Genomic DNA, 23,574 nt, shown 5'->3' on the forward strand with positions numbered 1-23,574 from the left:
GGATGAGGCCTTGGGAATCAGAAAGTGGCTCCGTGGGTCAGAGCCGCAAGGGGCCTGGGCAAACTGAGGCTCTGAGTGCTTCCCAGAGGACGCGGATGGGACAGGCAGCTGGGCAGGACCCGGAAGCAGGAGGCCACGGAAGGCCACCAGAAGGATGGAGGAGCCCATCTGAGGCAATAGAACACGAGGGGAAACGCCTCCAGCTTCCAGAAATAGCCTCATAATTAAGAGGAAAACATTAATGGTGGGTGACCAGACGGTATCAAAACTTGCGCCCACTTTGTTTTTCCTGAGCAATCTTTGCTAATTAATTCTTAAAGATTCACACACTGGGATTAAAACACTCAGCTGCAGAAGCCAACTGATCAATACCTTTCCAGGCTAATGGAGGGGCTGGAGGCAGGGAGCCGGCTCTGGCCCAAGGTGGAAGCAAGGGTGCTCCAGGCCCTCAGAGTGCTCCCGAAGGGGTAGGAGGCCACAGGGAGTTCCAGCCACGCTCAGTGAGGACTGGCGATGCATAAATGCTATCATACCCAGCAAAAGACCTGCTGAATCCTCAAGGGGGTCAGAGGTGCTTGGAAGCTGGGAGGAGCTTGAGGCTGTCCTGGTGGGGTGGGCAGTGATGTCCAGGAAAGCCTGGGTCAGAAGACCCCTAGTTGGAACACCCAGTCAATTCTACACTCACCAGTGGTTGGGATTGCTCCATCTTTGAATGTCTCTGAGGGGGGACATGAAACCTACCTATGCCTCCATGGTGGATGGGAAGGTGTGATGCTTGGAACCAGAACATCTGTGTCCCCTTTCTGCCTCTGCTCAGCCAATGGCCATGGGCCCCTCATGGCTCCCAGCTCAGTGGGCCCTGTGCAGTGGGGCTGACCACAGGAAGCCTGCCTGGCCACACAAGGACTGTGACTGCAAGGATCCCCTCACAGGTGGGTGGTGTAGACTGAAGTGTGGGCAGGAACCATCCTCCACGGGCACTTGGCCACTGCTTGACACGGCCTCAGCTTTCCAGAGGGCTGCAGGACAGGCGGGGACAGAACATATCAGGAGGGGCTCTGGAGAGGCACTCGGATCAGAAAGGAGAAGGCCCTCCCCCTCAAGGTCTCAGGTCCCCGCTGTTGCCTCTGAGAGACTGCGGGGTCCCAGGTGGGGGACGGCCCACCCACTCAACACAGGGGCTTCAGACCAGAGAAAGCCTGTCTTCAGGAGCCATCTCAGGGCCGCCTTTGCAGAGAGAGCAGGGGAGGCTGGAAGCAGTGCAGAATAACTAATTAATGATGGTAAAGTATTGTGGAAGAGGAAAGCGTTGCATAACCGCTAAGTGGTGGGGTTATTATTATTCATGCAATATTCATAGTGTGCGCTTCAGTCTCTGGGAAGCTTCGCTCTGGAGTCCTCGGGGACTTGGCGGAAGGGGGCATGTGCCCAGGGGGCGGGGCTGTGGGATGACAGCTGGCTTAGCCCTCAGGGAAGGGGCCATGAAGCTGCAGAGGAAACAGCCACACCCAGTCAATGAAAGTCCAGGGAGCTTGGCAACTCCGAGCCGTCTGTGGCCATCATTGGGCCGTACTGTGTGCCAAGGTCTGTGTCAGGCATTTCCACCATAGTTATCTTTTTAAAGGCTGCTTCTAACATTTGCAGAAACCAGGGCACACCACAAATCTAAATGTTTAAAGATTAGAGATCAAGCCACACACAGGGCTCAGCCCACTTCCTCCAGCATGGCCCCGCGGTCCACTGTCCAGGGGTCACCTTCTGGAAAGGAAAGCTCAGCCCTGCCTATGGCCCCAAGGGCTGCCAAGGTCTTCTGAACAGAGCAGGGGGATATCAGGCTTGACTTGGACCTCCTGGAAAGACCAGATCCCCAGGATTCAGGATGGAGCCTGGCTCAGTCTGACGCCCCCAAGGGCCTCACACCAACCAACACCCTGCTCTTCCCATTAGACTCTTGGGCAGCATGAAGACATGGTCCCACACTGGCCACCAAGTAGAGGGAGGAAGTGGAGCTACCCGGGAGTTGGATCTACATAGGAACGCCCGCGACCATTGAAATAAAAGCAGCAGCCTGCCCTCAGTCTGTAGTTCACAGCTCCCCACCAAGCTGTGATCCCAGTCCCCTCACACTCCACTGTCCAGCACACTCAGACAGGTCCCTCCCTTACGTCTCTGTGCTGACCCAGTTCTGGAACTTTCAAGGATTTTCGAACACAACCAAAAAAAGAAAAATTGCATTTGTATGTGTGTGTGATTTGGGGGGCGGGTGGGGGGGGAGCTCTAAAGCCAAGTAGGGGCAGGAGTCTCTCTTGGGGACCACAGTCCTCCTTTTACAGGGAAGTCCCAGGAGGTGAATGCCGTGTCGTGTCACATGGCTGGAGAAGAGTGCCCTGGGATTTGAACCTGAGCCAGCCAGGCTCCTCAGAGTCTCAGGCCAGCGCACACTGCAGGCTGTGGCTCCAGGCTGAGCACAGGTTCTTAATGTGTCATGTGTGGCTCAGGGACAAGGGCTCACCTACATCTCTGTAAGGTGGGGCTCTGTTCTTTGTACCCCAGGGTCACCTCAGGGGCCCTCTCTGAGCATCTCCAGAACCTTCTCTGGATCAGCTTAGCTGCCCAGGGCTATCTCCACACAGCCTCAAGCCAGTTGGTCCTACATTGTCTTCTGCAGTACAAGCTGTGACAGACAAGGCACCTGGGCCAAACCCTGACCTCAGGCCACGCGCAGTGGGAAAGCTGGTGAGTGTGTAACGAGGCCTCAGATGCCAGCACAGACCCTGCTGGTGAGGCCCTAGACACATCCAGCCTGTACTCTCTCCTAGGTGGTCTCCTTACTACTAACTTACCTGCTACACTGCTCGGGGAGGCAGTGGGGTGGCTCTTCTTCCAGGGCTGCTAAAATGCCCTCAGGGTAAGACCTGTTTCCTCCCCCAGCTAACCCCTCCATCATCCCCGGCTGCAGCTCACACTCCTCTCCAGCCCACACTGCCTTCCCGCAGTCCCCTCAGGCCAACCAGCTCTGTCCCTGCTCACGGTTCCTGCAGAGTGGCTCCTGGAAGCCAAGCTTCTACTTCATGCACTGACCAACTCAAACAAGTGCAGCTGCTGGGCATGAGCTGAGCGGTGGCTGGCAAGATTGGATCCCTGACCTGACCGAGGTGACAGTGTAGCAGGGAGCAAGATACCAAACAGGCATGGAAACAGCACTGGGAGAGAGCATCTCTGGGGTCCTGGGGTTGGAGGGGGCGGGGGTTGGCACATATCTCACACAACACAGGCAGTACGAGACTGGACAGGAGACTGGACAGGAACTTGGTGGATATTCTTGGAGTTGGGGAGCAGGAGCCCTGGGATGGGCCACATGATGGGCTAGGGAGGCCCAGTGACCACATAAATGCTTGTCAGTCCTGGCAACAGCAGGAAGCTGCTGAAGGATTTTAGTCAGGCAGAGGTATAATCAAATTGCTCTCAGGAAAACTCCTCTTCCAGGAAGCCTTCCTGGATACTCTAGCTTGGTTCAAGGTCTCCTCTCTGTTCCCTTCCTGCTCCTTCATCTCAGCACTTAACTTAACACACTGCAACTGCCCTCTCCATGGACTGTCAGCTCCTTCAGGTTGGGGCCTGAAATCATGTACTTTTTGTGTGCTGGCAGAGTCAGGTGAAAATCACTATTTGGTTAACATAACAGATAGCCCTGATGTCCATGTGTTCCAGTCCCTTGGTATAGCCCATGGGTCCAGTTCTAGGTCCTTCACCTCAAAACCTGGACATCAACTCCTTGATGACATGGTCCAAAGATTTGCACAGGTCTCTGAGGTGGGTGCAGTCAGGTTCCAGGCAAAAACTCCCCCAGCTGCTCATCTGCTTCATTCAGACAACAGGGAGAGCGCAAGCCCAGTTCATCTTACTGAGAACCATTAGCCGCTTATTTAATGGAATCAAATTTAATAAAAGGAGCAGTTCAAGCAATTCTGGTGGATAAATGAGGGTCTGGGTGTGACAGAGATGCTTACATGACTTTACAGAGGAAGCGTGCATGCTTTAATTTGAGAGCAAGTGAAGAAGTCTGCTGATCAGTGTGTTAGCCAGGTCAGCAACAGCTCTGAGCCTCTCAGCTGTGGCTCCCACCCAGGGTGCAAGGAACAGGGGAATACTCCTCTGGACAGACACTCTGCTGAGGTCGCTCCTCCTGCCTTCACCTCACAGGGCCCTTCCCTTCAGGAATCTCTAGGGTCAGGGACGTGTGTCTGAGAGACTGGAAACAAAAGAGTAGAGAAAATCATCAAAACAAAACCCTGGTTCTTTGAAAAGATCAATCAAACTGACAAACCTCTAGCAAGACTGACAAAGGAAAAAAGAGAGAATATACCAATTACCAAGAGCAGAAATGAAACAGAGTCATATAGATCTTTCAGACCTCAGAAGGTTAATAAGAGAATACCATGAAAAACTCTACACGTAAAATCCTGATGACTTGGATAAAATGAACCAAATCCTCAAAAAGTACAAATATCACAACTCAACCAAATGAAATAGGATGAATAGCCTTGTACCTATTAAGGAAAGTAAATTCATAATCTACAAATTCCCAGAAATATGCAAGACCAATTTCATGAGAGAATTCCAGCAAATGTTTGAAGAAAATATTCACATCAATTCTGCACAGTTCCGTCCAGAAAATGGAAAGGAAACACTTCCTAATTGATTTTATGAAGCCCGCATTACTATGACATTAAAACCAGACAAAATTAAATATAAAAAAAAGAAAACTTCAAATCAGTATCCCTCATGAATATAGATTCAAAATATTATCAAATAGAATTCAACAAGATAAAAGAATTATACATCATGAACATATGGAGTCTATTTAGAGATGCAAGGCTGGTTCGATATTCAAAAATCCATCAGTGTAATCCACCATAATTACAAGCTAGTGAACAAAAAATTGCCTGACTATATAAAGTGATGCAGGAAAAGCATTTGACAAAATTCTACATCCATTCATGATAAAAACTCTCAGAAACTAAGAAGAGAGGAAAATTCCCTCAACTTGATAAAGAATATCTACCCCAATCCCTACAGCTAATATTATATTGAATACTTAATGGTGAAACACGAGATATTTCTCCATTAAGATAGAGAATATGCCTGTTAACATACTACTAGAAGTCCCTGCCAATCTAATAAAGCAAGAAAAGGAAATATAAGGCATACTTTTCAGAAAAAAATTAACTGTCCCTGCAGATGATATTCTGGAGAAGGAAATGGCAATGGTCTATGTAGGAAGATCTAAAAATTAAATCCTAGAACTAATAAGTCAATTCAGCAAGGGGGCAGGAGAAAAGATGGACATGCGCAAATCAATTATACTTCTATATACTAACAGCTACACATAGAAAGAGGAAATTTAAATACCGTACAATTTATAATCACTCACAAAAACACTCAGGTGCAAGTCTGGTAATATATATACAATGTTTAATATGTTAAACATTCCATAATGCTGAGAGAAAGTTAAAAGCATCCTAAATAATTAGTAATACATACTGACTTCATGAAAAACTCAACATAATAAAGATGCCAGACTCCTCAAATTGATCTATAGATTTAATGTAATTTCTATCAAAATTCCAGAAAGATTTTGGTTGATATAGATAAGATTATTCTGATATTTACATAGAAAGGTGAAGGAACTATACTTGCTAAAATTTTTTTTGAAAAGGAAGAGTAAAGTAGGAATGATCAGACTCCCATTCTGGAAGGTGTACACTTACTGCGTGGCACTGGCGGAGCAACAGACACATACATCAGCGGAAAAGAGAAGATAGCACAGAAATATTTCACACAAGGACGACCAACAGATTCTTGAGGAGCAAGCAAAATCAATTCAATAGAGGGACAACCTTTATGTCAACCAATGGTGCTGGAGCAACTGGGTATCCAAAAGAGGGAGAGAGGGAGGCAGGGAGGGAGGGGAAAGAAAGAAGAGTAGAGAAGAAAGACAGAAAGGAAGAAAAAGAAAAAATTACCTTGACTTAAATTCTCAAATGAATTCAAAATGGATCATAGATTTAAACATAAAATATAAAACTATATAACTTTTAAAAGAAAATGTAAGATAAAATTTTTGAGATTTAGAGCTTGGTGAAAACTCAGCTATCAAAATCATGATACATTAAGGAAAAAAACCCAGTAAATTAGGCAGTTACAATTAACTAGCTTTGTTTTATAAAAGACCCTGTGACGAGGATGAAGAGACAAGCTGAGAGAAAGTACTTGCAGATCACATATTTGACAAAGAATTCCAACCCCAAATATACTAAGAACTCTTAAGATTCTACAGTTAAAAAAAAAAAAAAAAAAAGCAGTCAAATTAGAAAATGGATAAAAATCACAGAGAATTCTTACTATATCAGGAAATTTCTCCTTGCCTTCCTGGGGTCTCAGCCCCTTCCGTTACCCTCTGCTGACTTGAGAAAGACTCTAGCTCATGTTTTCTTTTGTTATATTTATGATCATTTGTTACATAGTCAAAGAGAACTAATACAGCAGGAAGTCTTTCTCACTGGAATGCACACACCACGTGATTCTGAAGCATTGTCTTGGCAAGAATCTGGAACAGGGGAAAAGCTGTCAGGAAAGATTTTTACAAAGATCTCAGGGAGTAAGAGCCAAGGCATAAAGTGATGACTTTGACTTGTAAGATAAAAACGAATTTAATTCTCTACCCCGGCCTTTGCCATCTTTTCATTATAAATTAAGGGGGGAGAATAGCTTCTGCTCTCTTCAATAACTCTGCCTCCTCCAGTGAAGAATGTTTTAGGCACTGGAACATAATTAAAGTGATATTGTATTTCTTTTATTATCATGATTATAATAATACATAGATTTCAGCAGGTACTTTCCAACAGAATTAAAACGAAGACAGATGGCTGACATTTGGATGGGAGTTAGAGTCTACAGGAATATTTTATACAGCAGCTTTCTAGAAAGGAAGGTGCAAACCTCTAATAAAATGCCTAGAAATTTCACTGGATATTTTCAATAGCTCTTCTTAGGGCAATATTTTAACAAAATTTTAAAATATTGATTGTTTGGTAGTTAAGTGGCAAATTTTATTTAGAATTGTGACAACTATTATCCAAAACCTGGTTGTAAGTCTTTTATCATTATGTCAAAAGTACATCAGCCTCTCTCAGGAAACTGTCCTACACTTCCCAATGTGAAACTCTAAGGACACAAGATCAGTTACAGAGTTTTCTGATGGGGAATGGATCCCTGGAATCTGATCATTGGGATATCAGACAAATTCCCAATTGAGGCATGTTCTATGAAAAAAAGGGGACAGAAACCCTCAAACATCAGTATCATAAACGGTGAACAAAATTTGTGGACATGTTCCAGATTAAAGAAGGTTAAAGAGACGTGGCGACCAAACACACCACCAGATCCTCGCCACTGACTTCTTGCCTGAGACACAGCAAAAGCTGCAAAGATCACTGTGAGGTCCCCCGAAATATTGGACTATGATAGATTACATGAAAAATTTTGTCAGTGCTAACTTTCCTGAATTGATAACCGTCCTGTGACTGTAGTTCTGTGAGAGATTGTGCATGCTCAGTTGCTCAGTGTGTGTGTCTGACTCTCTGCGACCCCATGGACTATTGTAGCCCACGAGGCTCCTCTGTCTATGGAATTTTTCAGGCAAGTATATAAGAGTGAGTTGCCATTTCATACTCCAGGGGATCTTCCTGACCCAGAGATTGAACCCTCATCTCCTTCATCTCCTGCATTGGCAGGAGGATTCTTTACCACTGAACCATATTTTCAGTTTTAAAAAATACACATTAATGTATTTAGGGTTTTTTTAAAGTGATGTATACAAGTTAATCTCAAGTGGCTCAGGAAAAAAATGCATCTCTCTCTGTACATATGTATATGTATAAATATATCTACTATATGTAATAGATATTTTCTGTTTCATAAAAACATAGCTATTATCTACATAAAGATCACTAGAGATTATAAATGCAGATCTACACATAACCACGTTTGCTTCATCATGCGTTCTCCCTACCTACAGAGAGAAAGAGAGAGGGCGTCTGGTAAAGCAAGCGAGGTAATTTGTTAAAGAAATCAGCAAATCGTACAACTCTTTTTGTACTAGTCTTATTCCTGCAACTCTTCTTAGGTTTGATATTATTTTTTAAATAAAAAATTGAAAGGATCGTTTGAAAAGTCTTCTTGGTTTTTGCCTGATGATCCATTTTCTATTCTTGACTGATGGGCCCAAAACATAGTCTTTGGGCATCGAAACACTCCCGCATGAACCCCAGCGTCCTCGCTTCCCTTGCCCTCTGGTAAACTAGCAATCATGCTCTATTTCTCAGTTTCCTCATCTGCGAAGTGGGTGTAATGATGCTGCTCATGAAGAGCTCAGACACGTATTAGATGAGGACAGAAGTATTGAAAAGTAGGAGAAAAAGGAAAGATGATTAAATAGATGATAGGGCAATTAATATTCCATGAAGAAAAAAACTAAAATTAGCCCTTACACAAAAAGAAATTCCAGATAAATTAAAGACCTAATCATGAAACATTCAACCACTTTTAAAGTTTAAAAAAAAGGTTTCTTAGGCGAGACAGAAAAACAAAACATACAAAAAGGAAAAGACATAAATTTGACTGTATCACATTTAGAGACTTCTGCAAAGAATACCACAAGTATAAAAGAAAAGCAGTAAGACAAGAAAAGCAATAATAAGAGAGAATATTTGCAATGCATGGCATAAACAAAAACTTAATATCCAGAAAAAAATTACATAAAAAACCAGTAACCAAGTAAAACTAGCAAGAAGAGAAAAAGAAACCTGTCTGATAAGTACACAGAAAACGGTTCTTCACACTAGCAATCAGAAACGTATAACCTAAACCCTTGTAGATATTATTTCACAACTCTGGCAAAAAGAATTTAGAAATGTGACAATATCAAGTTTTATTGAATCAGTAGCAGGATAGATAATCCAGACCTCGCTGGTGGAGAGCAACTCCGGCAAGAGGAGAATCACGCATAGAAATGACAGGAAGTCCTTTCCAGGCGTGCCTCCTCAGGGGCACACTGCTCACAGGCCCTAGGAGACAGGACCAGAAGGCTCACCGCAGCGACAGCTGTCATGAGAAACATTAGCAACAACCTGAATTGGGTCAGCACTGGAGCGGACAACGAAATTACTGTGTGGTGTTTCAACAGACTCATAGAGATAGTTGAGGTGAAGACACCTGATTCACAGGCTCAGCATGGGTAGATGACACAGATGTTACCCATGCGGTGAGGGCACTCAGGTCAACATTTTAACACCTAAAATACAACACAGGAAGGAAGCACAGTCAAAGCAGGCGCGCTGCTTCCTCTGGCAAGAGGGAGGCAGACGAGTCAGCAAGGGCGACAAAGGGCTCAACGGCATCCCTGACGCCCTGCTTCTCTGATGGATGTGTGTATTTACCCATCTCCTTTCAAACACGGATATCTTAAAAAAATTTCTTTTTTTGCAATGTGTTAATTTAGGGTGTTGTGTCCATGAATGTTTGTCACCTTGATCTAAGTTTTAAGAATAGTTTCAAAATATTTGAGGACTGGTTTTTCAAAAGCTCTCCAACTACTCCATGTGTGGGAAACAGTGGATCTGGTCTCTCTTCCCTGGCCCCAGGCAAGCCCGGATGGCACCGAGGTGGCAAGGTGGAGATGCCACTCTGCCTCGCTGTGTCCCTAACAGCCTTCTCGTCCACAGTTCTCACATATACCCTGGATGACCAGCCCGGTCACCTGCCTTCACAAGCCATCTGTTCATGGGTTACACTAGATAATCCTTAGGCCACTTTCACCAGTCCATAAAGGGAAAGTGCCGTTTGTCTTACAATTTTCAATAGGTGGGTAGTTATTTTTCTCTTCATAGAAATGTACTTATTGGAATGAAGAATATATATAAACATTATGAAATTTTCCAACACAGAAACTGAAAGATGACCTATAATCCTATTTCCTAAAAAGAGTTGAAGGATACTTTTAACCACTTGCTGTATTTCCTTCCTGTCAATTTTTGGAAAGGTAAGAAAACATGTGCAAAATATGACGACATAACTAGAGCTCTGTAACTATGACTTTGTCTCTTCTCTTCTACCCAGATCAGTTCTGAGAAAGGTAAGTCTTTCATTGAAACTTACGGGATTCATCGGAAATTTTAGAGCGTAATTGATTTAGCCGGATTCCGACTGGTAATCATTAGTTTCTGATTTTCGCTGTGATCAGCCGTGCTGAATAGCATCCTGCTAAATATTTTAGGGAGCTTTTACCCTATTAGGTTATTAGGATGAGCTCCTGGAAGTGGAATTTTGGGGTAGAAGGCTGTGAACAGCTTACATTTTGCTGCTGCTGCTAAGTCACTTCAGTCGTGTCCGACTCTGTGCGACCCCATAGATGGCAGCCCACCAGGCTCCCCCGTCCCTGGGATTCTCCAGGCAAGAACACTGGAGTGTGTTGCCATTTCCTTCTCCAATGCATGAAAGTGAAAAGTGAAAGTGAAGTCGCTCAGTCGTGTCCCACTCTTAGTGACCCCATGGACTGCAGGCTCTTCCGTTCATTTGCTACAAATTACCAAATTGTGATTACAGAATCTGGTACTCAATAACGAATGGTCCCCTCACCTTAGATACTGGCTACATGCTTTAAATATGATAACAGATTGAATTCTCTCAACCTGTGGGGTCGGTACTATCTTCATCCCCAAGTTACAGATGAGAAACCTGAGCAGAGTGAGGAGGAATATCCTACGCATGCTCTCTGGGCTCGTAAAGAGCAGAGCAAGGATTCACATGCAGAGCGTTTAGAGCTGGACGCAAAAGGCTAACCACTGCTCTCTCTACAAGTGGTGTTTGAAAGCCCTAAATTGTTGTGATGCTTTGGCCAAGTATCACAATGCAAACCTCATCCATAAAACTCAGATAATAGGGGGTCGAATTTCAGAGTTGTCACGGGGACAGAATGAGCTAATGTAAAGTATTGAGCAGGATATATATGACTATGCAGCTTATCAGATGCACTCCAAAATGTTTGACGTTATTATTTCTTCTGTTACTTGTGAGTGTGAGCATTTTAAAAGTGTATTTCTATTTGTCATTCTTCGGTGAATTGCCTGTTCGTATAATTTGCACCTTTTTTTCAAGAGGCTCCTTAAATTTAACTTTTTCCTCCCAGGCTTGCGTATCTACGTAAGTCAAAAGCAGAAACAAGGGTGAAAACTTGCACTGCCTTCTGTCGCTTTAGCCAGGCACACCTCGCACGGTCTGCCCTGCACACCCTTAGTCCCGGCTGCCTGGCTTTCACCGTCCTTTCACTACCACCACCAGTTGTTTCTCGTGCCATTCCCATGTGTAAACCGGCAGAGGCCGGGCTGCCATCTGTCTGACGTGCTCACTCCTGGAGGCCAAGGACTTTATTCTCTCCTGGGCTCAGTGCAGGCTTTAGACAAAGTCCTGCCCATGAGAATAATTTTGCCCGTGTCCAGGATATAGGCTGTTACTCGAGAGACAGAACGTTAAATTGAGACAGACTGCTTGCCTGAGTCTTGACTCAGTGCAAGTTTTGGCAAAGAGCTTCTTTGGGTAGATGACAGACATCCATTGCCTTTTTAAGAAATAACAGTTGACGTTAAAGAGGATTTTGCAAAAAGTCTCAAGACTCTTACCTTTTCTGTTATCTATGCATTTTTCTAACCATCACCCTGTCTTGATCACTATCTCTTTTGGGTTTTTCCTGTCTGTTTCTCTGGCCTGATTTTTCTCCCTCTATATCATCTCCCTCTTTTTCTATTAGTCTCTGCCTCTCTCCCTTCTTTCCTCTTTTGATCACAAGATTAAAACCGACTTTAGAAAACAAATACCTCTGAGTAAATAAGAGCATGCTTTATTGCATAATAAGACTGATTCACCATTAACAATAGAAAAGCATCTACATATCTATATTTTCCCATTTTACATAATTATTTTCATTTGACTTAATTAAATTTAACTTAATTTTCACACAATCCTAGAAGGTAAACATTATTATTCTCCCTTTTATTGGTTCAGAAACTGAGACTCTAAGGAGCTCTGTTTTGTCAGCAGTGGAGCCACAGTTTAAAGCTATTTGTCTAGGTCCCAACCCCACTCCAGTCCTCTTGCCTGGAGAATCCCATGGACGGAGGAGCCTGGTGGGCTGCAGTCCGTGGGGTCGCTAAGAGTCGGACACAACTGAGCGACTTCACTTTCACTTTTCACTTTCATGCATTGGAGAAGGAAATGGCAACCCACTCCAGTGTTCTTGCCTGGAGAATCCCAGGGACGGGGGAGCCTGGTGGGCTGCCGTCTATGGGGTCGCACACAGTCGGACACGACTGAAGCGACTTAGCAGCAGCAGCAGCCCCAAAGCTTTTTCTGCCACAGGAAACTTCTTGTCCTCTGCACTCCCAGAAGCATTTGTCAGCTGCAGCTGGAGTGAAACAGACCAAAAGCTTTTCTCACTGTCCCATCAAAGTGAGAAAAGCCATCTGTCCAAAGGGACACATGCGTTCTTGAGGGACTGAGCCCCAGTGGGCTAGCAAGCCCCAGTTTCTGACTCACTGAAGCGCCCCTGCCCCAGCCAAGAAAGGGGAACGTGAGCCCCCTTTCCACACACCACTTACCAAGGAGGAGGAGGACTGTCAGCATTCTGACTGCAGAGCTCATGTTGGCGTTCTGCTCAGGGCTTCTTAAAGGGCAGAAAGGGGGGCTATGTGACCTAAAGCTCTGGGGAACGGGAGCCCAGTCCCACGTGACAGACGGGGAAGGAAGCTGCTGCCACAGCCCAGCACTGCTCAGTGCCTCTCAGCCCTGCCATCCCAGCAAGTGCAGGCAGCCAAAGGGAGCTGGTCCGCAATGAGGGCATCTAGGGTAAGGGGGGCAGGGACCCGGGGACCAGTACTGATCATTACCCAGTATTATCTCCTATGATATTCCCCACACAAGTGTGACTGCGTGCAGATTCTTCCCCAGAGACCCCAGCTGGCAAGTCTCAGAGAGGGATGTGGGCAAAGCTGGCCTGCCTGGAGGTACAACTCCTGCAGTAACCCCAGCCCCCCAGCCTGAGGCAAGGACAGAAAGTACCCCCAAGCCCACAGCGTGGCCAGTCACTGTTTTAGGACCACAGACTCCTTTAGGTTCCAGAGGCCTGTGGATTTCTTCCCAGAATAACATTTTTAAGTGCCCCAAATAAGGCACTTAGGGATCCTTTCCCAGGTGGCGCTAGTGGTAAAGAACCTGCCTGCCAATGCAGGAGACAAAAGAGACGCGGGTTCAATCCTTGGGTCAGAGAGATCCCCTGGAGAAGAAAATGGCAACCCACTCCAGGATTCTTGCCTGGAGAATCCCATGGACAGAGGAACCTGGCGGGCTATAGTCCATGGGATCACAAAGAGTCAGATAGGACTGAGTGATTTAGCACATGCGCGCGCGCACACACACACACACACACACAAGGATTCTAAAAGAAACCAGTTACTTTGAAACACAAGTATCCAAATACCTAGAAAACAGACTTGTGATGCAGAAATGCATGTGCTTCTTACCCACACAGTAAATAACAAGGCGTAGCATCAAGTGAAATGACTACCACGATCTTGATGCCGTAATATTAAGAGATGTCTCTAACAACTGAAATATGGGTGGACATATTCACTGCTCCTACTAGTAATAAAAGCACCTATGTGGCAACGGCACTGTGGCTTACTGGCTGCACGTGCATTAGCAGGAAATGCTAAGTTTCCATCAGAGCTTAGAGGACAGAGATGGGATTTTTCCCATGCAAGTTCACAGATCCAGGTCAAGTGTCCAACTTCGGAAGACCCTTGGTTGTTGACACAGACGCAGCCCACAAATTTGGGGTCACGCGTTTCCATACTCCTCCCTGACACATTCTTAACTACCAAGGCACCAACTCCAGTGTGCAACACATGTCACTCGCAAAAACATGAATCAGCTTCATGACAGTTGTAGAGCTCCATTTAAATGAGCGGGCAGAAACTGAACACTTTTTTCCTTGGGATCCCTCAGCCAAATCCCTAATGCAGCTAACTCAGTGAGCACTTGCACTTTTAGAATGCGAGCTTATTTGACCCCCATCCCAGCCCTCTGAGTCAGGTGTTAGCACTGGCCTTCCTTTGATGGAGGAGGGAACGTCATCACTGAGGTGTGTGGTACCCCGGGTCCATTCAGCTGGGTGTTGAGCCCAAGCCTTTGGCTGGCAGTCTGTGCCTCTCACACCACACTGTGCCATCCATGGGTGGGCACCACCCACTGCCAAGGTCCATCTGTCCAGCCAGAGGCCATCAGGTTGCACTGGCAGCCGCTGATACCCACTGACAGGACCCCTTCAGAACAGCCGTGCTCGCTCCTCTGAGCCTCCACATGAATGGAGTAGAATGTTTCTGGGGAATGTAGTTTTCTGCATTTTGGTGCCTTTAAGTTTCATCCTTTTACCCAGATACACTTTATTTCACTTTAAACACTTTGGCTCAGTCTTCACTTGCACCAGGAAACATAGTCTCTCTTGCTTCGCCTGAAACAAGTGGACTTTTAAAATCTTTATCCCACTTAATGGAGACATTTGTAGAAGAGATATTTCAGTTTCCCCTAAGCGAACTGAAAGAAAATACCTGTGCAGACACAATAATCTATGGGCAATGGCTGTGGGCTGCAGAAAACACACCAGGGGAGCTTCAGGTGGGCCCAAGGTTTCAGATACACAAAGAGGTCCCAAGCTGATGTGACATCAGACTTTGCAATTTTTGGCAACCTGGCATGCTGCGATTCATGGGGTCGCAAAGAGTCAGACACGATTGAGCAACTGAACTGAACTGAATTTTAAAATGTGTGCGTGCTCAGCCGCTTCAGTCGTCTGTGACTCTTTGTTACCCATGGACTGTGGCCCTCCAGGCACCTCTGTCTATGGGATTTTCCTGTGAAGGATACTGGCGTGGGTAGTCATTCTCTTCTCCAGGGGATTTTCCTGACCCAGGGATGGAACCCGTGTCTCCTGCATCTCCTACACTGTAGGTGAATTCTTTACTGCTGAGCCACTGGGGAAGCCCTCACGTGTGGCAAGTCAAACCGCACAGCAGTGTGTAACTTCTGCTCTAGAATACCTCTCGTGATCTCTTCCAGGGCTCAAGCATTCATATTTAAACCCACAAAGGGAAGTTTCTGCAGCAGCTTCTTCTTTTTCACCCAGCCACAACCTCCTAAGAGCAGAAAATGCAGCATCTGCTACCCACCTGAGTAGAAGAGTGGAAAATACAGAATCTCAAAATGGTCCCAAAAGCTGGAATCTGAAAAGACAGCCTGACATCATCTAGCCAGTGGACCTGGGAGTGATTGGGGTCTCAGTGTGGTCTGGTGCTATCCGGGCCAGAATGGGCTGCCCCACCCCATGAGCCTACAATAAATGCCCAGCTCTTAACCTGAGGCTGCTCTTTCACAGGTGTTGGGACGCCTCCCACTAGACCGGGAGCCTGTGAGGTCAGGGGCCAGAGCGCTGAGCCCCACACCTGACACAGCAGAGGGTCTCAAGAGCTTTTATTGAGTAAAGGAGTCACTTTACTTTGCTCACACAGATTGAGCCAGCCCAGCCTCCAGCCTAGAGCACAGCTGTGGACCTCACCTGCGGTAGGGAGGTAACCTGCTCTGCCAGCAAACAGAGAAAGAGCTCTGCAGCTCTGATATTCTCAGCCTCTGTCCCTGCTCCAGTGTGGTCCCCTCATGCCCAGGAAGCGTCTGTCCTCTCCCAGCAGCTTAGCGCCAGCCACAGTGCATGTGACTGACACGCGCGTCTACAGTATTAGTCAAGCTGCTGCTGCTGCTTGGTTATTTCTGATTCTCTGCCGCCCCACAGACTGTAGCCGCCAGGCTCCTCTGTCCATGGGATTCTCCAGGCAATAATACTGGAGCGGGTTACCATTTCCTACTCCAGAGTGTCTTCCCAACCCAGAGATGGAACCTGCGTCTCTTGCATCTCCTGCATTGGCAGGCAGATTCTTCACCACTAGTCGGGAGAAACCGTCAAATCCGCCAAGACTGTGGGAGGCTTTGTAAAAAACTAAGTATAGGGGAGATTTTTAATCACATATTGATGTACCACGCTTAAATAGAAGGCTGGTCCAAAAAACAGAAAATTGTCTTTTCAACCATACATACAATATTTACAAAAAAAATCTGAACCAGGGAGCCATTCTCAAAAATTTCAAAGGAATAGGTGCCAAACAGCCTATCTTTCTTACCATGGCGCAACTGAATTAGGTAACAGTGGCCAAAAATACACTTAAGTTTCCGTGTTTAGAAATTTAAAAATGCATTTCTAAGTAACCGATAAGTCAAAGAAGAAGTTACAATGAAAATTAAAAAACAGCTAGAACTGAATAATAATGAAAACATCTTGTATCAAATTTGTGGACCGCAAGTAAAATAAGAATTAAAAGGAAATGAGTAGATGTAAATACTTAGAAAAGGACTTAAAAGGGCACAAGTTACATGAATAAGTCTGGTTATCCAATGCATAGTTCTGTACTTAAAATTTGTTTAGAGGGTAAATCTTAATTGTTCTCGATACACATGCCCACACACTGAGGGGACAGATATGTTCATTCGCTTGGCTGTTATTTCGCAATGTATACATACATCGGAACACCAAGTTGTACACTTTAAATGTATCACGTTTTTTATTTGTTGATTAATACTTTAATGAGGATGGGTGAAAATATTGGGTAATGCTTAAGTTAAGCTGAGAATGTGAAAAAATGTGATATAACATTTTTGAAGACAATTTTTATTCTCTGGTGAAGTTGAAGATTTACCATGTGATTCAACAATTCTACTCCTGAAGATATAACCAGATATACTCTTACACCTGTACATTCAGAGACATAGAAAAGAATATTCACAGAGCCTAATTTGTGATAGCAAAAAATATCTTGAAAGAACTACAAAATCCATCAACAGGAGAGGGGATAAATAATTCATGATGAATTTTACAATTGAATATCATATAACTATTAATAAATTGGAAAAGCCCCTGATGCTGGAAAAATTTGAGGGCAAGAGGAGATGGGGTGACAGAAGATGAGGTGGTTGGAGGCATCACTGACTCAAGGGACTTGAGTTTCAGCAAACTCGGGCAGAGAGTGGTGGGCAGAGAAGCCCGGCGCGCTGCAGTTCACGGGGTCGCGAAGAGTCCGACACGACGGAGCCACTGAACAACAAGTGAAAAACGAAGTACGGTGACAGAGACGCCTCGGATAAAACTCCAGAACATGATGTGTGAGAAAGCAGAGTGCAGAAGAGGACGGCGGAGCGATTCCACTTTCAGGAAGTACAGAAGCAAGCGAAACTAAGCAATGAAGAAGCCAGAGAACACACGCATTTTTCACTGAATAATATTTCTAAAAATCATTAAAATTATAAACAAAAAGTTCGGGAGATGAGGTATCAGGGGAGGAGTATGAAGGTGAGCGGCAGAGGCAACATTCTAGCTCTTTAATTCCTAATCAGCTGCATGGGTTATCATGCTTCACTAGTAGGAGGGCCATATGCCGAGTTTTGCCAGGTAAGTCCTGGTTTATGCCCATTATCTTTGTGTAGCTATAATAGCATCCCTTCCACTCCCCAAAGTTTGACAAGGACCAAAAGATTTGAATCATAATTATATAGTCTACTTATTCATAATTCACAGATGTTAAAGAAAATTTTTTTTATTTATTAGATTGCATAATTGAAATAAATGTAGATACTGGCACAGTTGTCTGATAAGTTTTAAATTGTTCCAACCATTCTAGTCATAAGCATCTACAGCTTTAAAAGTTTACACAAGTTTCGACCCGTTGATCCCACTGTAAGAAACAAAGTTTACAGCAAGGATTGAACACGTGTACAAGGATGCATATGCAGCTTCCCCAGTGGCTCAGCAGTAAAGAGTCTGCCTGCAATGAAAGAGACACGGGTTCGATCCCTAGGTTGGCAAGATCCCCTGGAGAAGGAAATGGCAACCCATTCCTCTATTCTTGCTGGGAAATCCTGTGGACAGTGGAGCCTAGCAGGCTACAGTCCATAGGGTCACAAGAGTCAGGCACGACTTAGTGACTAAACCACCACCACCACCCACGAGGATGTATATACAAAAATGCTCACCATACAATGAATGAAGATTAAAAATAAGAACATGACAAGTAGGAAATAGAAGCCAACCTAAACTGGCTCATGTCTTTGATGAAATAGTAAGAGGACAGGAGGGTCTATTCCAGTAACTGTGTGCCTTCACCGTCATCATCTTGCTTGAGTTTCATGAGTAAATTGGTGTAGATACCTGCTGCCAGGGAAAGAAAGGTAAAGGTTGTAGGCAAGCACGGTCAGTACTGCAGCCCTCTGGTTCAAAACCTTTTACAATTAAACAGTGGTTCAGCTCAATAACAAAAAAACCAAACAACCCAATCAAAAAACGGGCAACACAGACGTTTCTCCAAAGAAGACATACAGATGGCTAATAAACACACGCAAAAAATGCTCAACACTGCTTATTATTCAGTTCAGTTCACTTCAGTCACTCAGTCATGGCCGACTCTTTGTGACCCCATGAATTGCAGCACGCCAGGCCTCCCTGTCCATCACCAACTCCTGGAGTTCACCCAAACTCATGTCCTTACTTAGTCGGTAATGCCATCCATCTATCTCATCCTGTGTTGTCCCCTTCTCCTTCTGCCCCCAATCCCTCCCAGCATCAGAGTCTTTTCCAACGAGTTAACTCTTCTCATGAGGTGGCCAAAGTATTGGAGTTTCAGCTTTAGCATCAGTCCTTCCTAAGAACACCCAGGGTTGATCTCCTTCAGACTGGACTGGCTGGGTCTCCTTGCAGTCCAAGGGACTCTCAAGAGTCTTCTCCAACACCACAGTTCAAAAGCATCAATTATTCAGCACTCAGCTTTCTTCACAGTCCAACTCTCGCATCCATACATGACTACTGGAAAAACCATAGCCTTGACTAGATGGACCTTTGTTGGCAAAGTAATTTCTCTGCTTTTGGATATGCTGTCTAGGTTGGTCATAACTTTCCTTCCAAGGAATAAGCATCTTTTAATTTCATGGCTGCAGTCACCATCTGCAGTGATTTTGGAGCTCCCAAAAATAAAGTCTGACACTGTTTCCACTGTTTCCCTATCTATTTCCCATGAAGTGATGGGACCAGATGCCATGATCTTCGTTTTCTGAATGTTGAGCTTTAAGCCAACTTTTTCACTCTCCTCTTTCACTTTCATCAAGAGGCTTTTTAGTTTTTCTTCACTTTCTGCCATAAGGGTGGTGTCATCTGCATATCTGAGGTTATTGATATTTCTCCTAGCAATCTTGGTTCCAGCTTGTGCTTCTTCCAGTCCAGCGTTTCTCATGATGTACTCTGCATATAAGTTAAATAAGCAGGGTGACAATACACAGCCTTGACGTACTCCTTTTCCTATTTGGAACCAGTCTGTTGTTCCATGTCCAGTTCTAACTGTTGCTTCCTGACCTGCATACAGATTTCTCAAGAGGCAGGTCAGGTGGTCTGGTATTCCCATCTCTTTCAGAATTTTCCACAATTTATTGTAATCCACACAGTCAAAGGCTTTGGCATAATCAATAAAGCAGACATAGATGTTTTTCTGGAACTCTCTTGCTCTTTCCAAGATCCAGTGGATGTTGGCGATTTGATCTCTGGTTCCTCTGCTTAGAGAAATGCAAATCAAAACTACAATGAGGTATCACCTCACACCAGTCAGAATGACCGTCATCAAAAGAATCTACAAACAATGAATGCTGGAGAAGATGTGGAGAAAAGGGAGCTCTCTTGCACTGTTGGTGGGACTGTAAATTGATACAGCCACTGCGGAGAACAATAAATGTGGATATTTCTTTAAAAACTAGGAATAAAACTACCACATGACCCAGCAATCCCAGTACTGGGCATGTACCCTGAGAATACCACAGCTCTAAAAGAAATGTGTACGCTAATGTTTGTCACAGCACTATTTACAAGAGCAGGGACATGGAAGCAGCCTGGATGTCCATCGACAGAGGGATGGACAAAGCAGCAGCGGTACATGCACACAATGGCACATCACTCGGCCGTGGAAAGGAGCAGATCTGAGTTAGTTCTAGTAGGTGGAAGAACCTAGTGCCTAGTATACAGAGTGAAGTAAGTCAGAACACTGCAGTAAGTAAGGGTATGTGTACATTTGGGGATGATCCACAGAGAATCTTATATATAAATGTGATCCATAAATCTTACCATACATGTGATGTGGTTTCAATATTATTTTCTAATTATAAAAATTTGGGATCCCTGGTGGTCCGGTGTTTAAGACTCTGTACAAGGACCTGGGTTCAATTCCTGCTCAGGGAACTAAGATCCCAGAAACCATGTGGCACAGCCAAAAAAAATATATATATATATACACACATATGTATATTTATGCCTTAACTTACACATGGCTTAATTTCTTCCCCTATCTCTGCATGGCTGTATACAGTTCTGTTACTAATCCAAGAATAATATTGCAATTCTAAATTTTCTCAAATATGGCCAGGTCATCATAAAAAGGATAAAGTCCATTAAGATACTACTGCAAAATTCATTATTAGAGTAATCAATCTTGAAAAAATGAAACCACCAAAACCAAAAAGGAATTTTCATTCTCAAATTTTCCCCAGTGCTTCAGGGAAGCTAAGGAGCTGGATATCTACCAGTGAGACTTTGAAGAGGCCGTGGACACCATAACACCCCCTTGCCTCAGGGGCTCCTGGTCAAAGAAACATAGGCACAGCTTGCTAAGAGCGCAGTTCAAAGGGAGTTCCAGGGACAGAGCGTCTCTCTCGGGGTGGGCTTTCGATTTTACCCGTGCTCAGCCATCTGCATGCTGTGTGACAATCAGGAAACCATGGGGCATGCAGCGTTTCCCTCCCTGTCAAAAAGAACTTCACTCTCAGCCCGTAGTTTTTAGAAGGTTGCAAAAGTTGGCATTTATCAAATTTGACGACTGGTAAAAACACAGACAACCCAGATGCCTGTTTCTTAACTTCAATCTTGAGTAAAAGAACGTCAGCTATCTGGACATCTTCGGTGATGCAAGAAGCTTAGAGAACACCAGCAAACAGTCTCCCCTTCCACCTTATTTTCTCAGAAGGAATTAAAATCATTCCTGGCTTCTCTGCCTAGGAAGTAAGCCTCGAGTTATCCAGAAATGCTCAATTTGCAGCTAAGATTCTGCCCTGGAATCACAAGAAATTAGCATAAACACCAATTTCGTTGGTGTTAAAAGATGTCATCATATAAATAAATATTTTGAAAATGGAATCTCTCCTTCCTTACACAAACTCAAAGGTCTAACTCCGTGGCTAATGTTCCTGCTAGGATACTGCTCACTGAACAGTATGACTTGAGATGGGGAAAAGGCAAAGATGTTGGGGGAGAAACAGTGCTGGGGATGAGCCGTGCTTTTTAAAAATTCTTTTAGCTCTACATGTTTTTATAAGCACATTTTCTGTATACATATTATTTAAATATGCAAGTAGGGATAACTATAAGATAAACACTAACATTAAATTTTTTTAAATTCTGCAATATGTTGTCTATTTGTTGTTAAATAAAGATCTATTTTAGAAAGAAATTCATGAAAAGTTGAAAATTAGAAACAAAAAATTTAGCAGACAAATACAAAAAACAAGAGGAGTGATTTTAACATTAAATAAAGCAGAATTTAAGGTGCAAAATCACAGAAGTGAAAAGATGGATATTACACATATGGTAAAAATGATGAAAGAAAGTATAATAATCATGCATGCTGCTGCTGCTGCTAAGTCGCTTCAGTCGTGTCCGACTCTGTGCGACCCCATAGATGGCAGCCTACCAGGCTCCTCCATCCATGGGATTTTCCAGGCAAGAGTACTGGAGTGGGGTGCCATTGCCTTCTCCGAATAATCATGCATACGCAGGCACCTAAAAATACAATCTCAAAATATATAAAGGAACAATTGAAAGAATTGCAGAGAGAAATAAGCAAGTATACTTGGAGAATGTCATATATCTATTTTAGAAATTGAGACATCAAATAGACAAAAATAAGCAAGAAGTAAGCAGTCTGAATAAAGTGATTCATGCTTACACATTCACACTCAGAAAGAAAGAGTGCAAATTGTGTAGCATATTTCGTCTTACATCATATTGGCAAGAAATTAATCATGATCAGACTTAAATGCAAAGAGATTGGAAATAAAGTCTTTGATCTATGTGCCCTGTATAAAATTTAGGGATTTATTACTAAGGTAGGAAGGGGGGAAAAAACCTACACGATACAAAGAAGCAACGAAACACTGATTCTTTACAAATGCTGATATAATAGACCTCTAGCAAGACTTATCAAAGGGGAAAGAGAAATAACATAAAAATAAAAAGATACTATAACACGGAGTCACACATGACTGAGCAACTGAACTGAACTGATTACATAACTGAGAGGTTTTAAAAATTTTATAAAGATCTACAAAAGCAAGTTAAAAACCTCAAAGAATGGACAAAAATTGGTAAAAATATAAACTGCCAAAACTAGCATAAGAAAAACATAGACAAATTAAAGGTACCATAGCCATCCAGAAAACTGAGACGTTGATCGAAGACATCCCACCTTTATAAAACCCATGTTTACATGTGATTATGAGTTCTACCAAATTCTACAGGAACAAATAATTCTTATACAAACTTTTACAGAAAAAAAATGGCTAAAACCTGTCCTACTCATTTTAATAAAAGTTCATATTAATGATGCTAAAATCAGATAAGGACAGTATTAAAACAAATATTCACATATGAATATAGATAAAAGATTTTTATAAAGTATTAACAAATCAACTACTTACTTTTAAAATAAACTAATAAACTGTAATGAAATAGAGTGTATTCAAAGAATTCAAGAATGACTTAAAACCAGAAAAATCTATCAATTTAATTCATTATATTTATTTTTCTTGTTTTTATTTTCTTTCCACTGTGTTTTATCTTTTCATACACCTGGTTGTATTATTGAATCCCTGATATTACATATGAACACTAGAGAAACAAAATAATTTTAAGTTTAGGATGATATTATATTCCTTCAAGTAGATCTGTATATCTTTTGACAGTATCCTATGCTTCACTAGCAAAAATTGCAACACTGAATACCATACCAGAGACTAAAATGAATAAAAGTTGGACTTTACTCCTTTTGAGGAGCAGTTTATTTCTGGTCCACTATTTCTACTAGGAATCAGCCCTTTACCATACAGACCCAAAGCTAGGAGGGTTTCCAAGGGTCCTCTTTCTTAGTAGGTTCTGGTTTTATCCCCCCAAAGTCATTGACACTCCCCTCCCTTCTCAGCCTCCCAGTCACCTCTTCTGGATTTGAAAGATGCCTCCAGGAGAAAAAATTGTCAAGTTCCACGCACATTTGGAATTTC

At 43.6% G+C, this 23,574-nt stretch overlaps 1 protein-coding gene across 7 annotated transcripts in view; it reads right to left on the reverse strand.

The window, feature by feature from the left end:
* The window catches only part of TMEM273 (transmembrane protein 273), a 30,178-nt gene extending 17,338 nt beyond the window's left edge, over nt 1–12,840 (reverse strand). For 3 of the 7 annotated variants that reach the window (XR_003509205.1, XR_003509204.1, XR_003509203.1), the window contains exon 1: nt 12,714–12,836. Coding sequence is in view for 2 of the 7 variants with exons in the window: in XM_027530758.1 (XP_027386559.1) it covers nt 12,714–12,756 (43 nt within the window). In the remaining 5 variants the exon portion in view is untranslated. Of the gene's footprint in view, nt 1–12,713 lie in introns of all 7 variants that reach the window. The other 4 variants (XR_003509202.1, XR_003509201.1, XM_027530758.1 and 1 more) reach the window with 4 other exon arrangements.
* Nucleotides 12,841–23,574: the final 10,734 nt, after the last annotated feature.

This window comes from Bos indicus x Bos taurus, chromosome 28 (assembly GCF_003369695.1).
Source record: "Bos indicus x Bos taurus breed Angus x Brahman F1 hybrid chromosome 28, Bos_hybrid_MaternalHap_v2.0, whole genome shotgun sequence".
NCBI lineage: Eukaryota > Metazoa > Chordata > Mammalia > Artiodactyla > Bovidae > Bos > Bos indicus x Bos taurus.